Genomic DNA, 16,386 nt, shown 5'->3' on the forward strand with positions numbered 1-16,386 from the left:
GCTTTATTTTCTGGGCTGGGCCTGGCCTAATCCCCCATCTGCCTCGTGGACTAAGTGGGGCCCACATTGAGGGAGACAGGGGCCCTGCTGCATTGAGGAGGAAAACAGGAGGCCCTCTCCACCAGGCCTGGGAAGGGCTGAGGTGCGGGGGCCAGTCAGGCCCTGTGCACTCTACAGAGGGGTGCCCAGGCTCTGTGGGACTGACCACTCTCTTCCCAGAGGGCGTTCCCAGAGGTGTGTGGCACCTCACTCCTGAGCCCACAGAGCCCTGAGGGAGTAGGAAGCCATGGGTGGGGCAGACCCCTCCTCATTCCTGGTCCTTCCCACCCCTGAAAGCTGATAGCCGTGGGGCCCTGCCACCGCCCAGGGAGCGTGAAATGGGGTGTGCCGCTGGGCGGCCACAGTGGCTCCTACTGCGGCCCGAGCTCATTCCCTCTTTCCTCTGGCACCCTGACCTGCTCTGTGGGCACGGTCTGGGCCATCCCTGCCAGCTGCCCCCAGCTCTGCCTGGCCCAGGCCCTGCTAGCCTCTCCCACCTAACCTGGAAGATGTCTCCCTTGGCCTTCAGCTTCCCTCAGTCCCAAGAAAGAATCAGGGCTGTCTGCTCCAGTGCAGGCACCCTAGGACTGGTTTTCTGGCCTGGAGTGGAGAGAACTCTCCGCAGGCAGCATTGCCCTCCTGTCCTAGTCAGGCAGTAGTGGGACTGAACTCTACGGCTCAAAGTAGTTGGCACCCAGGAGTTTTGGAACCATCGCTGTCTAATTGGCGTTCTTCCCCAACTCGGTTTCTGGATCCCTGAGGTGTGCTGGCCACTAGAACCTTGGCCTGCCCATCCTCAGGTCTTTTTCTTCTCCACCTCTCTAACCTTGTCTGCCCCCTATCAACTTTTTTCCTGGAACCCCTGTCCTGACTCAGGCAGCCTCCTGGACTATCCCCAAAACTGCTATCGTGGGGCCTATCACAAGTCAGGCGTCAGGCTGGAGGGCCAGGCCAGAGGTCTGAGTTGGGAGCTAAGTTCTCCCTCCTTCAGGGAATTTCCTGAGACCCAGGAGCCTGTTTCTGTGTCAGCTCTGACCCCCAGAGGCTGACGATGGGACTAGCAGGAGTGACCTTTGCACCTCTGCTTGGGAACACTCAAGGGCCTTGCTTTAGGCCAAGGCCAAAGTCTTGGGAGAACCCAAGAGAAAAGGAGAACAAAGAACTGGAATAGGAGCCCAGCACCTTCCTGAGGGCTGAGGCCCACTGCCTACTGCTCCAAGGGGAAGGGGGATTAGGCCTGGCTTAGCTCAGACAATGTGGCAGGGTGGGGGGGCCTCAGCACTGCGCAGGCGCCTGCCTGGGGAGCCCCTTCCCCCTCCCCCTGCTCACAATGGGGCTTGTGGAAAGAGCCAGCTAGAGCTAGGAAGGTGGGGGCAGGTAGAGGGAGGGAAGCAGCTGCCTGGGGCCCAGCAGGCTATGGGGCGTAGCCTGCTCTCCTTCCTTCTCCCCAGCAACCCCCTTCCTCAGGCCCTCAGGCCCTGCCACCCACCCTGAGCTGGAGATTCTGGGCAGCCAGGCTCATATCCCCAGCCCCCACATATTCACACACCCTGGGCCCCATTCCCCACCCTGTGTGCCAGAATTCTTTCAGGCAGCTCCTCCTAGTCCATCATGACCCTCCCAGACACTCCACCTCTCCCTGCTCTGGGGTCTCTGGCCTAGTGGGCTTAAGAGGTAGGAGCCTGATAGAAGGCAAAAGTTCCCCTGTGTCTGGGTTTTCCTGCCACTGGCTGTCTTTTCTACTTTGTCCCAACCACCCCCTCCAAAGCTCCCATCACCTCCCCTTTCACCTTGGCCAGCCTGGCCCTGGAGAAATTCTGGGGGAGATTTGAGAGAGATCCTTCTGGCCATTTCTCACCTTGGCCACCAGGTGTCAGACTTTGTCTAGCTGGGAGGAAAGTCCTAGCTAGCTTCCACCCCATCAGCCAGGCCTTAGAGATCTGGGCAAGTTGGGGAGCGGCCTAAAGGTGACCTCTGAACTCGGGAGGCTGAAAGACCCTGAAGGTTGAGAGAAAGAAAGGGCTGGAACTCTGGTCCTACAGTTCACAGCTACTCCCTCATTGTCCCCACCCCCACCTCACTGACAAGGGCTTTGTCTACTGCTGGGAATTGGGAAACCAGGCTGAGTCAGGGAGCTCAAGAATTGCAGGGACAAAGGCAGGGACAGTTGTGGCTCCAGAGAAGAAGGGGGAGCTGAGAAGCAGCTATCCATCAGACCTCTCAGCTAGGGGCCTGGATCACTGGCCCTTACCCTGTAGGTTAAGGGGAACAAGGGCCTCCCTTGGCCCTTCTCCGTTTGGGGTGGCCATGGCAAGTGGGTGAATGTGTGCATGTGTCCGTAAGATGAGTGCTTGAATGAGTCTCTTCATATACTGAGAGGGCCCTAAGTCCTCGGGTGTTGGGCCAGTCCGTGCAAAAGCAGGAAGCTGACAAGGAGTCACTACCCTTTTGCCACCCTTCACCTCTCCTATACCCACTCCTACCCCTGCCCCCAACATAACCTCTCCCAAGTGACAGGTCTCCATCCTCTCCACGTCCTCTCACATGCAGGTGCATTTCCAGAAACCCAAGATGATGCTGAGATTTCTAATCCACTCCGTGCTATTGGAATAGAGATGATGGGGGAAGAGAGCCTTCTCTCCCTCCCTCCCACTCTCCCCAGCCTTCCTGGAACAAAAGGACTTCTAGAGATGTCCTCTCTCCATGGCACTGCGGGACCCCAGGCATTCCAGGTTCTTAAGCTGACCTCTGCATACCTGGACCCCTGACTCTAAGGCCACACTTAAGAAGTGGGACCTGGGATGACTACCACTAACTCATCACATCTCCTAGAGCCACTGTGGGTGGAGAACCAATAACAAACAAGCTCACAGAGAAGCCTGCTGACTTGTCATTTGCCAAGAGCTACCTGCCTCATGGTCCCAGCTCCAAAACCCAAAGAGGGGACTCACACCCCGACACCATCAGTAGGGAGCTATTTGGGGGAAGAGTTCAAGAACTCAAACTCTTGGGGCGCCTGGGTGGCTCAGTCGTTAAGCATCTGCCTTCGGCTCAGGGCGTGAACCCAGAGTCCTGGGATCGAGCCCCACATCAGGCTCCTCCACTGGGAGCCTGCTTCTTCCTCTCCAACTCCCCCTGCCTGTGTTCCCTCTCTCGCTGGTTGTCTCTCTGTCAAATAAATAAATAAAATCTTTTTAAAAAGAAAATAAAATAATTAAAAAAAAAAAAAGAACTCAAACTCTGAAATGCCCTTCCTGGCTCGGCTGTCCTCTGTCCACCTCCCCCACCTTGCTGCTGGGGGTGCCCCCTCTGCATCTTCCAGGGGAGTCACCTCCAGCGCTTGCCCGCCCTTCCCAGTCACTCTCCTCCCTTCTTTCCCTCTGCTACCAGCCCTGTGTGCCGCTGTGGCTCCCAGTCACTCAAAAGCACCATTTCTAACCCTCTGGAGTCTCGACTGACCCTCGATTTTCTGCCACTCCTGCTTTGGCAGTCCTCGGCCTTGGGAAGCACCCTGTCTTCTGTCTGTCCTCGCCTCTGGCCACATCTGGCTTGCTAGGGAATGTCACAGTCCCTGACAGAGACGCGTGTGCTGATGTCACCTGGCTCCATGTGGCTGCCCAGGAACGCTTTTGATTCCCTTCCTCTGCTTGTCCCTGATTCCATTCCCTAAGCTCTCTACATTCTTCTCCAGCTGCCACCCCTCCCACAGCAATTTCGTGTTTAGATCTCTTGTGTTTGAAAACAACGGAAAACCAGCCAATCAAACAGAAAACCTTCCGTGTTCTTGCTACCTGCCTAGACATTCCATTTGCCACCAAACGCCGGGGAGAAAACACTTACCCCTTCTTCTTTCTCACCACCTCCCTAAATCGCACAATTTGGCGTCTGCCTCCCAGCTGCTCTTGCCAAGGTCACCTGTGACTTCCTGATTTCTCAGTGGGTTTCCCCCCAAATTCTTCTCTCAGTGCTTCTGGGGCCTCTGACACTGTTGATCGGCTGCCTCCCTAAAACTCACTTCTCTTAACTTCTCATACACTATTGTCTTGACGCTCGCGTTAAATTCTCAGGTACTTCAGTTCAGTGCAGGTGCTGTGCTAAAATGCCTAGGGTTGCAAAGACAATAAAGTGTGGAACCTGCCCTCCAGATGCTGTCTGCTTAAAAGGGAGACACACACTGAACTCACCCTTTCCTGCCCTTCTCCAAACCCTACCTGGAGAGGCCCTGCAGAAGCACCAGCTGTATGTTAGGCACTGGAAGGACAGCGGTGACAGTGACGGCAGACACCATTGCCTCCCCGCGAGGCTTACAGGCCAGCACCCTCAGGGGAGGGACACCATCACGCCTTCCCTGTCTCCCGAGGATTTCACCTGGGTCTTTCTGCCGCTAATCAAATTCTGCCTTGGATCTTAGCATTTGGGGCAAGGGACCCCTTTTCGAGGTGGTTTTGTTCAACATGCTGATTGAACACCTTCCTTGGGCTTGCGCCTGAGCTGGGATAGAAAGATGGGGCAAACTCAGAGTCTGCTCCCCAAGAAGCTCACAGTACAGGAGTGTGCGATATGCCTGCCTTCTCCCCGTATTCTGTATAGCCCCTTGCTTCGTGCCTTACACCTTACATCATCTGTTACACCTTACAGGCTGCTACTCATTTTGCCCCAGCGTGAAGACAGCCCAGATGCCCTCTCCTTCCTGTCTCGTTAGGCAGGAAACAGGCCTGTAGGAAATCTAGACAGAGCCAGGGCAGATATCCCCTCCAGAAGAGCCTGGACCCCTCTGTGGGGCATGTTCCCTCCAAGTTGGGGCAGTCCGCAGAACCCGGCTCGGCCACGAGCAGGTCCAGTAGGTCCCGCACCTGCACTCACGCACCGGTCGATAGTTTCAGGTAAGCTGGTCTTCTCTCCCCAGATGGATCACAGGCTCCGCGTGATGGCCGGAGCCAAGTTAGGTCTCAGACTTCTCTTGCGTTTCCTATTCCCATTAGCAGAATGATGGGCAGGTCTTTAAAGTATTTGTTGATTGCTTGACCTCACCATCATCTGTTACTTCCTTTGCTTAGGGCACCGTCTCCTGGTAAAATACCTCTGTGTTACCTGGGAGCAGTCAGCCCCTTAAATTACCCCACGGCTCTTCACTAGAGAGTCTGGCAGGCCAATCTGTCCCAAGCAACCTGTGATTACTAATCCCTGCTGCTGTGGCCAGGCACCTCACCTTTATTGTTTCTCTTATCCTTCAAACAGGCTTAGAAGGCTGTTCATTATCCCCATTTTACAGACGGGGAAGCTGGAGAACAGAGAGTTTTAAGTAATTCGTCCAAAGTCACTGGACTTGGAGCCTACGTCGTCCCTTGAATAGCATCTAACCCATTCACTTGCAGACCAATCTGAGTTTTTCTCGTTCCCCCCTAACCTGCTTACACTGGAAAGAAAGGAGTAGAGTCACAGCTGAGACTTGTGACTTGGCCACCGTCAGTCATGCTCCCCAGAACAGGAAGGACATTGAGGTGAGGGTCACTGCCGGGGGCCCCAGTGGGCTGCCACAGGTGGGGGTACTGGTGAAGCTGAGGGCTGACTGGTCATAGCTGACCAGAGGGACAGGTGGACAGCTTTGCAGGGAGACAGACCTACAAGACCCTTAAAGTAATCTTGAGAGGTGAGGCGGGCTAAGCAGGGAGGACAAGACGTTGGAAGGACTAAAGGAACGCCCACAGGTGGAGCAGTGTGCTGTGCACACACGCTCCCTGCGGACAGGGCAGAGCCTCTTCCCCAAGCTCTTTGCCTCTCTGAGCTATCCCATGGACTGGCAGGCTCCAAGCCCACGGGCGTGTGGGAGCCCAGGAGGGGAAGGGTCAGGAGAGCGAGTGACGAGGGCCAGGAGGAGGGGACAAGGCCAAGCAAAGAGAGGCCTAAAGTCCTGGGGCAAGCATTTTATTTGTTAATACAAGAATAGAAATTCTGCAATAAATATCATCTAATAAATAACATCTCCAAATAAATAAATATTAATACAACAAACTTAGAGTCATGAGTGGGTGAGGCTGGGGGGCAGGGCCTGGGGGGGCTGCCCCCCGCACCCCGCAATGCTACTGCAATGTAAACTTTCAGGGAACCCTGCGGCTGTGGCTATGGTTGCCCTCCCCAGCCTGGGCAACCCACAGCCAGCCTGGAAAGGAGGTGGGGGGGAGGCACCATGATGCCGGCGACAAGATACAAGGCTGCCATCCTGTGCCACCGACTGCCTTGGTAATCCCCTGGGTCCGGTCTGTCCCTGGCCCTATGCTTTCAGTATGACCTCCAATGCAGACCCTACTTCTTCCACTTTTATATCCCATTTCTTCCTGTTTGGACCTGCCACTGTGTGTTTCCTGAATCAGATGTACTGAGTTATTTGGGGATAGGGGAGCAACACCCATCGAAAAAGAGCAGGGCAGCCAAAGGGCTTCACCCCAGAAAGGCACGTGCTGTGGTGGCCCCCCCTCCCCGCCCTACAGGCACGCTTCCTGGAAGTGCCACTTGAGGGGTCGTGTGGCACTGGCGAGTGCCAGGCAGGATGCAGGAAACTCTGAGAGCCTTTGCACCAACTTGAACCCCTGCGGGCTCCCTTGAGCATCCCTTCCTGTGGCAATGGGACAGGGCCTATTGCACCTCTTCCCCAGACCTGCACGACTTTGGGAAGCAGGGAAGGGACAGGCCTTATTGCATCAACCCTCTTCCAAGTCCGGAGAGGGCCAGAGGCTCATGGCTTCTGTCTCCTGGCTCAACAAGTGTTGGCATACAGGTTTCTCCCTCCCCGAGTGGGAGCAGGGTTTGAAGGAGGAGGGGAGAGAGGAGGTGGTAAAGGTCAGAGATCAGAAGCCGTGGGCCTCCAGGTGCAGGGTGACCGCAGCCGCGGGAGGCTGCATCTTCTTCTTGAGCCGGTTGAAGTCTTTGGCTGAGCGCCACAGCCAGGTCTGCAGCTCCTTCAGCAGCCAGAAGTCGTCCATCTTCTGGAGGAAGTCGCTGTGGGCAGGGCCAGGGGCCCAGGTGGGCTCAGTTCCGGGCAGAGGCTGGGGCAGCGGGTAGCCCAGAGCCGCCATGACGCCCGCGATGCTGCCCAGCAGGCCCTGGAGGCTGGTGCAGAAGTGGGCCAGGCTGCGGCGCAGCTCGGCCGTGGCGGCCTGGCGGTTGAGGCCTCGCAGGTAGCACAGCAGGTGGCTGTAGGCCTCATAGTTCTGGGTCAGCCGCAGCTTGTCATTGAGGCTTCGCCACACATCCAGGTTGACGGTGGCCCTGGGCAGGGTCTCTGCCCCCAGCCGAGGTGGGTTGAAGTCAGGCTCGTTGAAAGGGGGGCCCAGGTAGTTCAGCTGTGAAAAGGAGAGGGCGATGGGGAAGGAGGAGGGCCGAGCAGCCAGCGGCCACCAGGAGATACCTGCCCCCAGAGCTCTATGTCCTGTGTCCCCTGACACTGGCCCCGTCTCCACACTAGGCCCCTCTCTGTTCCAGGGCCTCCCCCAAGTTTCTCCGGGGAAGTCATTTGCATGGAGGTGACAGCTGAGGCAGTGGGGGTGATGAACTCTCCTATGGAGAGGTGTAGAAAGAGAAAAACTCGCAGGAGATACTCAGGGAAGACGTGCTGATTGGCTGTGTGTGTAAGCCTTGGGAGCGTGCGCACCGCGGGGCAGGGCGGAGAGGAAGAGGAGCCAGGAGGACCCAGGAGGCCAGGTTGCAGAGGTGGAAGGTGGACCAGAAGAGTGCAGAGCCAAGAGGAGGAGTTCAGAAGGCAGCAGTGCTCAACAGTGTGGCTGCAAAACAGAGATCAAGGAGAATGAGCCTTAGAAAATTCTGTTGAGTTTGGTAAGAAGGAGGTGCCTGACGACCTTGGAGAGAGCCGCTTCAGTGTCCTGGAGGCCAGATTGCAGGGGGTTAAGAAGTGAGTGGGTGGAGAGGAAGCGGAGGCAGAGGGTGTAGACCACTCCTTCAAGAAATTTGGCAGGGAAAGCCAGGAGAGAAAAAGGGTCGGGAGCTAGAGGGGGTAGCAGAGTCAAGCTAAGGTTTTTGGCCAGGGAAGGAAAAAGCGGGTGGGAATCAGAGCTCCATTTGCCTCCCGACATGCCTGGTCCCACCAGCGGACCAGCGGAAGGGCAGGCGACAGACGGTACTCACGAAGCACTAAGTCCCCCAAAGAAGGGCTCATAGGAGCAGGGCTGCAGAAGGAAGAAACTGAGGCAGTCTCAAGAGTTGGGCTGGAGGAAGGGTATAGGAGGCAGTCTAGGGAAGAGGACAGAGCTTTGCCAACCCTCAAGGGAGAGGCCTGGGGCCCAGGGAAAGGGCTGAGGGGGACGTTGCAGCCAGAGAGAAAGGGAGCAGAGAGGGGCGAGGCTTGGGATAGGCAAGGGCCCAGGGGGAGGTTCACACGCTGACAAGCACAGAGACAAACTAATTTCCTCGGTGTATCCTGGGGCTGGAGCCAGCTCCCCCGCCACCCTCCTCCCCTTTCTTTCCCTGGCTCCAGAGTAGGGTCTGGGATGTGGAAGAGGAACACGGGAAGAGGGGGCCGGTTCCCCATGGTCCTCGGCAACTCTGACCCTCTTTCCTTCTCTCCTGGGCTCTGGGAACACCTCTGGACTGCCCCCAGATCCTTATGGCACAACTTCCATCCACACCCTGAACCTCCCGCCACTACAGGCCTGGCTTCCTTGTAGCCCCCTTCCCTCAAGTCCCCCCTAGGAGGCCCAGCTAGGATGGGAGAGGCAGACAGAAGGGAGGCCCATGGGTCCAGAGCTAGGCAGGGCCCCAGGTCTGGGGCAGAGGCGAGCTGGAACACAGGCATGGGAGGTGGGGCCCCTCCATCCCCACCCAGCCCCGCCCGTGCAAGAGACACCACAACACGGTGTAAACAGAAGAGACTTCCCCGGCCCCCAGGGGGAGGCGGGCGGCTGGGCCGGCAGCCAGTGGGGCAATGGGCCAAGGCGGGTGCGAGGCCTGCCCACATGCCTAGTCCTGGGGCCAGGGATGGGGGGGGCACCTAAGAGGGAAGGGCAGGAGATAGGCCAGACATGGGGACCGTTTGGAACCAAAGGGCCCCCGTGGTCACCAGTGCTCAGTAGGACCCCCTCCACCATTCTGTCTCTTCCACCAACTTCTCTTCTCATTCGTTGCCCAGCTCCCAGACCTTTCAGCTGCCCTGGGTACTCACGTAGGTCCCAGCCAAGCTGCGGAGTTGGTGCTCCAGGTAGCGGGTGAGGTCGTAGGTTTTCTGGATGGAGGGGCCAGGCCCTGGGTCCCCTGTGCGATTGAGGGCCGGCACTGCGGGGAGGTGCCAGAGCACAGTACACAGGCAAGCTAGCATCCCCCACGAGTCCCCTGTGGACAGGACGGGCAAGAAGCATGAGGGCGGGCCCAGGCCCAGTGGAGGAGGCAGCTGGCAGCCCCTCAGGTGTCTGTCCCCACCTTGGGCTGGTGGCGGGCGGGGAGGGTGGGCCGCCAGATGGGAGGCAGGGGGGATGGAGGAGGGGAGCGTTCCTGGCCGGGGTGTGTGTGTATGGAGGCATGTATGTGTTTGAGGACCAGGACTTGGCTTGTGTGTATCACAGCACACACTGGAGAGCGTATTAGTGTGTTAGCCGAGTCACCATCTGTAGGCCGACATGTATGTGTGCGCACATGGAGGGACGGGGCCAGGCCAAGGGTCTGCAAATCAGTATTCCTGGATTCAGGCTCCTCTCCCAGCCTCCCAAGCCCACTGGAGCCAAGGCGTGGGGAACAGCACGTGTCCCTGATGCCGGCTGAGAGCAGTCGGCTCTGGGAAGGGCCCGAGAGGCTGCCCCGAGACAAGTCCAAGCCCAGCCATAGGAGGCAAGGGGTAGGGTTAGATCACCAGCGTCAGGCTGAAGGACACAGGGCTGGCTCCTGTAGTCGGGGGGGGGGGGGGGTACATTCTAGCATAGGATTCCTGGGTGTGGACTGGCCGCAGGGTGGAGTTTTGTCCCATTCTTATCTAGGAGGTTGGATGGGGAAAAGTTTGACCTGAATGGGTTTGTTGTTTGTTTTTTAAGATTTATTCATTTATTTCAGAGAGAGAGAGAGAGAGAGAGAGAGAATGAGTGGGGGAGGGGCAGAGGGAGAGGAGAAGCAGACTCCGAGTGTAGAGCCTGACTGGGGGCTCCATCCCAGGACCCTGAGATCATAATCTGAGCCGAAATCAAGAGTTGATGCTTAACCGACTGAGACACCCAGCCTCCCCCTGAATGGGGTCCTTTGATCAGCCTGCAGTGAAGAGGGTGGGGGTGGGGGAACTGAAGGGGAGGAGGAGAGGGAACATGATGGATTTGATGGGTTTGGTTTGTCAGCCAGCGGTGCTGGAAAGTTTGAACATCTTGAGATACCATAGCCCAGGGGTCAATTCTGTGAGGACAGACATAGGCAGTTGGGAGACATGATTTTCCCAGCTTTTAGGTAAGGTCCAAGGTGCAGAGAACGAGGCCAGGATTCAGTGGGCATTGGGACTGGGTAAAGGCAATTAGGGTTAGGTTGGGTGAAAGCTATAATTGGCATTGGGCTAGGTTAGGTTTAAGGACTGGGTTACTTTTAACGTTTCAGGTTAGTTTATTGGGATTTGGCTGAGTGAGTGTGGTTGAGGTTTGAGTCCAGCTGGGGGATGTGGTTAGGTTTGGACAGGCACAGGGTTCGCTGGGGCCAAGGCTTGTGAATGTGTTGATTTAGAAGTTAGCTAGGGTAACACATGGCAAGTCACAAAGAAAGGACTGGTTTGGGTTTTAAGCTTGGGTAGGTGTGAGATCACGAGTAGTTTCTTCTACTTTCTTTTTTCTACTTTCAAAGTTTTATGACATACGTTGCTGTGACGGAAATGAGTCGGATATACATTTGACAATTTGTACTTAGAGTTAGGGGAAGTTTGGAGTGAGTCGCAATGCTGGGTCAGGGTTTTAGAGAGGGTTTACGACTCAAAATGTGGAGAATGTCTCTTACAAGGGTGTAGGGTCAGGTGGGGACTTCTGCAGCGGCCCAGCCCTTCAGTCTTGACTCGTTCAGATGCTTGGCTGGCAATTTTATTGATGGAGCATGAGAGTGGGCAGGGTGGGGGAGAGCACCAGTCTCAGAGACTCTGCCCCTGGGAATGAGGGGCTCTTGGTTTGAGAGCATGAGTACATGCATGCGTAGACAGCAGGATCAGATACGTGACTAATTCCCTTGTCCTTGTCCTTGTCCCCGTCTGCAGCCCGTGGCTTCCCTTCTGGTGCTCCTTTCCTCATTCTGCCTTTCCATGCCTAGCTCCTGCTGACTCTGCCTTCCTTTCTATTCACTCTTCCTCACATCCCAAGAGAATTCCAGGCCCTTCTCCTCTGCATGAAGCCTGGGGCTACCCTCAGCCTGGAGATCTGGCAGAGTCTCCTCCAAGATCCTAAGAGTACAATATGGGGTTAGTTTTGGAGGTTGGAGACCTGCTGAGGTGCGCAGTGGCCCTTCCAGCCTTGAGTTAGCAGCAATGCTGAGGGTCCCAGCTGAAACCCAGATTGGGAGCTAGGCTCACCTCTTTCCCCCACCCTGCTCTGGGCAGCCCTTCTGGCCAGAGTTCTGAGACTCAGTTTTGCCTATGCCATGGAGGAGGGTGGGGGAGGGGCACGGGGTCAGGACCCCAACTCTGGGCCTTGTTTTCCCCTCCCCTTCTGGGCCCTGTGGGACATCCCTGGGGAGAACTGGCTCCCTATGCAGGGACAACAGGGGGAGAAGCCTTTGGATAAACAAGAGCTAAGTCATCTGTGCAGAAAAACGGCTCATGAAATTAACCAGACGAGGCCGGTGTTTCCAGGAATATTTCAGTTCTGAGGTAACTGTGTCACTGCAGGCTGGGGGGTGGGGGCAGGGGAAAGAGCAGAGGGATCCGACTGACCGACCCATGGAGAGAGCCAGAAAGAAGGAAGGAGTCTCAGGTATCTAGAGGGAGAGGAGGCTAGGAGAGGAGGAAGGGGACAGGGCTCTCCTCCCTATTACAACAACTTCCACTCTGGGCAAGATGTCCCCATATCTCAGGCAGCAAACTGATAGCCATCTGGGGCGAAGAACACCTGTGGTTTAGTTGTAAGAGTGGAACTCGGTGCAGCCTGCAGCTTGCCTGCATCTCCGGGAGGGAGAACCAGGTGGGCATCCTGGAGCCCTCTTCCATCCTTCTCGCCAGGCTCAGGGTGTGCAGGTGGACTGGGCCACTGGGGGCTGTGTCCTGGGCCCCCTCCCCCAGTCCTGGCCCCTAGCCCAGCCCCCACCCCAGCTCTGCCTCTGGCTGCTGCCCACTGATTGTTTACATCCCGTCTTCCCTTGTGTTTATAAATCCGCTGAGCACGTGAGGAGCTAATGAGTGCAGCTCACGTTTCCTGCTGGAGCCCCCCACCCCCCCATCCTGGCCCCCGCCCGGGCGGCCCCTAATTCCATCCAGATCCCTGGGCCCTGGGAACCTAGGCCCCCCTCATGAACACACACACACATACTCAGCCCACGCAAACGCATGGCCACCCTGACGCATGGCCACCCTGACACGGCTGCACAGGCAGACATAGCCGCGAACGCGTGTCCTTAGCCAGCTGCCCCTTGATCCCTGGCCTGTATCCTCCAAGCTGACCTCATTCAGTGAGGGTGGGGGGCTCGGCGGAGCAGATGTGCCAGGGCGGCCAGGGTGGGTAGGACAAATCAGCCAGGAGACTCTGCACCTGGGATTGGTGCATAAGCGCTATCAGCCAAAAATGGAGGAGCCAGGGGGGCATCACAGAGCTCCAGAGGTGCTGAAAAATGTGAGAGCCAAACGCTAAGGCTCCGCCCTCAGGCCAGACCAGGACCAGCTTCCCCGGTGACCTTGGAGGGATCTGTTGAGGGGAATTAAGAGAAGGAAGTGGTTTAGGGGGGTGGTGTGTCCACTGTAGTGTGAGATCCAGGCACTAAACTATAGGAAATGGCCCTCGGGGGCTCCTCCTGACCTGCCTCCTCAGGGAAAGGCCCACAGAAACAGCCCATCTTTCCTTGTCCTCTGGGCTGGCTGCCCTCCCCCGTCTCTTCTCCCTTCCAGCGTCTCCTTGGTTCCCTCTGCCCCAGGCCACTGAGAAGTGCTTAGCGAGAGAGTACACGTAGGCCCAGAGGTCAGGAGCCCTAGCTTTGCCACCAACCCATCAGGGGACTGGGCTTGCGCAAGGGCTACGCGATGCACACTGAAGTCCCTCTCAGAAGAACCACGTGGGCTCCATCTCTGCTGTCGTCCTCAGCAGCCCCCTTCCTGCCCTTCTCTTCCAGCCTAAGTGACAGAAGAAGAAACTGAGGCCCAGGGAAAGAAGCAGACAGGTGGGCGGGTGCCTTGTGAAGTCAATATGGATACAGGAGTTGAGCTGTCGGAGTGAAAGGGTGCTGGATTGTGCTGCAGGAGGACCCCAGGTATTCCCAAGGGGTGCAGGATGAAGCTAGGGGAGCTCAGCAGTCAGCTGAGGCAGGCAGGGGGACCAAGAGAAGGAAACAGTCTGGGCAAGTGTGTGGGTGAGTTTGAAAGGGTGTTGTTATTCAGACGTGTGGGAGGGGCTGGGAGGGAGCGGGCAGGAGCCAGGGTGTGAATAGGCAGGTGGGATTGGATTGTGGGGAGGAATGTGAAGTGTCACTAATAGAGTAGCTGGTGTGGTCGGGTGGTGTGCACAAGTGTGAACGGGGCAGGAGTGTGGGGCTCTGTGGAGGGGAGAGGGAGCCATGACACCAGTCTGGAAGAGAGACTGGGGATGGGAGGGCTGCTAGGTGACACTTGCTGCCATCTGCCTGGTGCCTGTTTTCTCCCCTGGTCGAGTGTGTGGCTCCAGGGCAGTGAGGGTGGCAGATACAAACTGCGGGTGGGGGTGTGTGGGGGGGTGCTGTCCGGTCAGTCCGAGGAATGCGTCCCGGTGTCCCGAGGGAGGGGCGGTGTGTGCTCAGAGCCGGAAACGAGGTCTGTAGAGGTTGTGAAAGCCCGGAGGTGTCAGCCCCTCAGGGTCAGGCTCAGAGAGTGCCCGACAGAGGTGTGTGTCCAGTGCCCTCACCCCCAGCCTCTGTTCACGGCTGGGGACTTCCAGTCTCCCCTCCTGGCAGCTCCCTCCTACCCCAGCCGGGAGGGCCAGGCCGGGCGCTGGGGGAAACTGGGACGGGGTCCTCTGGGACTGGGGGTTTGCGGGGGTGGGGGCTTCTGGAGCGCAGTGTGGAGTCACTGGGAAGGAAGGTGGGGAGGACAGATGAGGGGACTCTGGCGAGGCCTGGGGGACGTGGGGCTTCCCTCCAGGGGCTCAGCCCGAGAACTTGGCGGCGGCGGCCGCTCGCTGGCCCTCCCCCTCGGCGGTGACCTCTCGCTCCCGGCCCCCTCCCCGCGGCGGCGGCGCCTTCCCCTTGTGTGGCCTCGGCGCCCCCGGCCCCGCCCCCGGCCCGCTCCCGCCCGGTCGCTCCCTTCCCGGCGGCGGGGGCGGGGGCGGGGTCCCGGGCGCCGGGCTCCGGGCTCGGCCGGGCCGCTGCCCTTTCCCGCGCGTCAACTCCCTGCCCTGCCCGCCCTCCCGCGGGCCGCCGGGGCCGAGCGGCCGCTGCCGCCGCTGCCCGGTCAGTGACGGACTTTCTCCTGCCCCGTCCGGCCGGGCTGCGCCCGTCCCCCGCACTAATCACTCCCAGGCCACGGCGGGTCGGACCGGGGACTCGCTGCAGCCGCCGCCCGCCCCGCCGCCCGGCCCCTACCTGCCGCCGGCTCCCCGGCCGCGGGCAGCATGGTGGGCTCCAGCCGCGCAGCGCGCAGCGCGGAAGCCGCGAGTCCCGCAGCCCGGCCCGGCCCGGCCCAGCCAGGCTCGGCTCTGCCCTCCGCCCTCCTCTCCTCTCGCCCGCCCTCCTTCCCGCCCTCCCCTCCCGGCGGGCCGGGGAGGGAGCGCGGCGGGCCCGAGGTGTCGGCCTCCCCTAGCCTCCCGCCGGCCCGGCCTCGGGCTCCCCGCCCTTCTCCCCTCCTCCTCCCCGGCCCCCTTCTCCCTGCGCGCCGTGTTTCCCTCCCGCAGCCCCGCTCCCCGCCACGGACTCTCCCCGACTTTCGCGCGGGGCTCTTTCCGCCGGGATCCCGGGACCCCGTCTCGCAGGGGCTCCAGGTTGCCGGCTCTCCTGGTCAGCGGGTCGCCCGGGCTCCCCGCCGCGCTCCCGGCCACCTCCTGGCCCCGCGGGGTGGACTTCAGGAATGCCGCGTTCCCGCCCGGCCCCTCTCGAGGGCGCCCAGCGGTGCCTCCCCCGGCCCGAGCCCTGCTGGCGGGGGTAGCTCCCGGCTCCCCAGCCCGGCCCCGGCTCGGGGCTCCCGGGGGAGGCACGGGAACCGGATCTCGCGGCTCCCGGGCGGGGGCGGGGGCCAGGGCCTCGGACGCCAGGCTCCTACCTGCTCGGAGGTCCATGGGGCTGGGGGCCGGGCCGGCCGGGCGCGGCTGCTCTCCCGGAGGCTGGCGGAGTGGGAGGGCGAGCCGCGGCTCCGGCGAAGCTTTAATAATCCCATCCGCCAGGCCCACTCGCAGGTTTTTTTCGCTCGGTTTCGGATTTTTTTTTTTTTTCGGTGTGGGACATTCTGCAAACTTTTTTTTTTTTTTTTCTGACGTGTAAAGCTGTAACCACAAATTGTAGCGGCCCTCCCCGGGGTGGGGGGAGGAGGGGGGGAGGAGGGAAGGGAGGGCTTCTGGGGCTCCTCTCCCTCCCACAACACCGAGGGGGGGTGAGGTGAGGCGAGGCTGCGGCGGTACCACCCTGGGCCTCCTGGGGGAGGGGGCGGGGAGGGCATCAGTCCGTCTGCAGACTCCCCGAGCTGGGGGAGTGAGCCGCCCGCTCCTTTTCTTCGACGGCGTCGACCTGGGGTGCGGGGTCCCTGCGCTCACCCTACCTCTGACTCTTCATCTCTAACCTTCCCTCCCCTCCCCCTTTCCCTGAGTAAATGCAATGACACATTCTCCCAAATGCCAGCGAGCTGGCTTCGTAGCAAGTGATGGTGTTTTTCCTGCTGCCCTTTGTCTGGGCTGACCGCCCCCCTTGCCTATTGTCCCGCCGCCTGTCCCATTTCCAAAAGCTGAGACTAAGTGAGGCGCTGGGGCAGGGGCAGGTGACTAACCGGCTCACAATGCCCCCAGGGCGTGGAGGAGGCAGAGGGCACCACAGGCCCACTGCCCAGCTCTGAGGAAAGTAGAGGGCACTTTGGCTGAGGGTTTTTCCCTCAGGTTCACAAGGTTCTTCATTCTTCCCAGTGGCCCGGAGAGTGCACTTGGGTGGGGGAATTGTAGTTCATTAATCAGCACGAGGCACCGGACCAGTTTCAACACCAGAGGCTGCACGGGTGACTCAGCGGGAATGCTCCCA

General features: G+C 59.3%; 1 protein-coding gene and 1 long non-coding RNA gene across 4 annotated transcripts in view; one reads left to right on the top strand and one right to left on the bottom strand.

The window, feature by feature from the left end:
- The window catches only part of LOC123778408 (uncharacterized), a 29,355-nt gene extending 23,429 nt beyond the window's left edge, over positions 1-5,926 (top strand). For both annotated transcript variants that reach the window (XR_006775923.2, XR_006775922.2), the window contains exon 4: positions 2,590-5,926. This is a non-coding gene — a long non-coding RNA (uncharacterized LOC123778408). The remainder of the gene's footprint in view (positions 1-2,589) is intronic.
- Positions 5,927-5,948: 22 nt separating this feature from the next.
- Positions 5,949-15,572, bottom strand: CLCF1 (cardiotrophin like cytokine factor 1). Of its 2 annotated transcripts, none has more exons than XM_087855068.1 (3): positions 15,425-15,572; positions 9,212-9,378; positions 5,949-7,379 (listed from the first exon to the last, which is right to left on the bottom strand). In XM_087855068.1, exons 1-3 carry the CDS (start codon positions 15,438-15,440, stop codon positions 6,885-6,887), a joined length of 678 nt encoding a protein of 225 aa, XP_087711194.1. In that variant the 5' UTR covers positions 15,441-15,572; the 3' UTR covers positions 5,949-6,884. The 2 variants fall into 2 exon arrangements, with proteins under 2 accessions (XP_087711194.1, XP_045631792.1); XM_045775836.2 differs by lacking the exon at positions 15,425-15,572 and adding an exon at positions 14,752-14,878.
- Between the last annotated feature and the right edge of the window lie 814 nt (positions 15,573-16,386).

Source organism: Ursus americanus, chromosome 24 (assembly GCF_024610735.1).
Source record: "Ursus americanus isolate L20-20 chromosome 24, mUrsAme1.1.p, whole genome shotgun sequence".
In the NCBI taxonomy this organism is placed as follows: Eukaryota; Metazoa; Chordata; class Mammalia; order Carnivora; family Ursidae; genus Ursus; species Ursus americanus.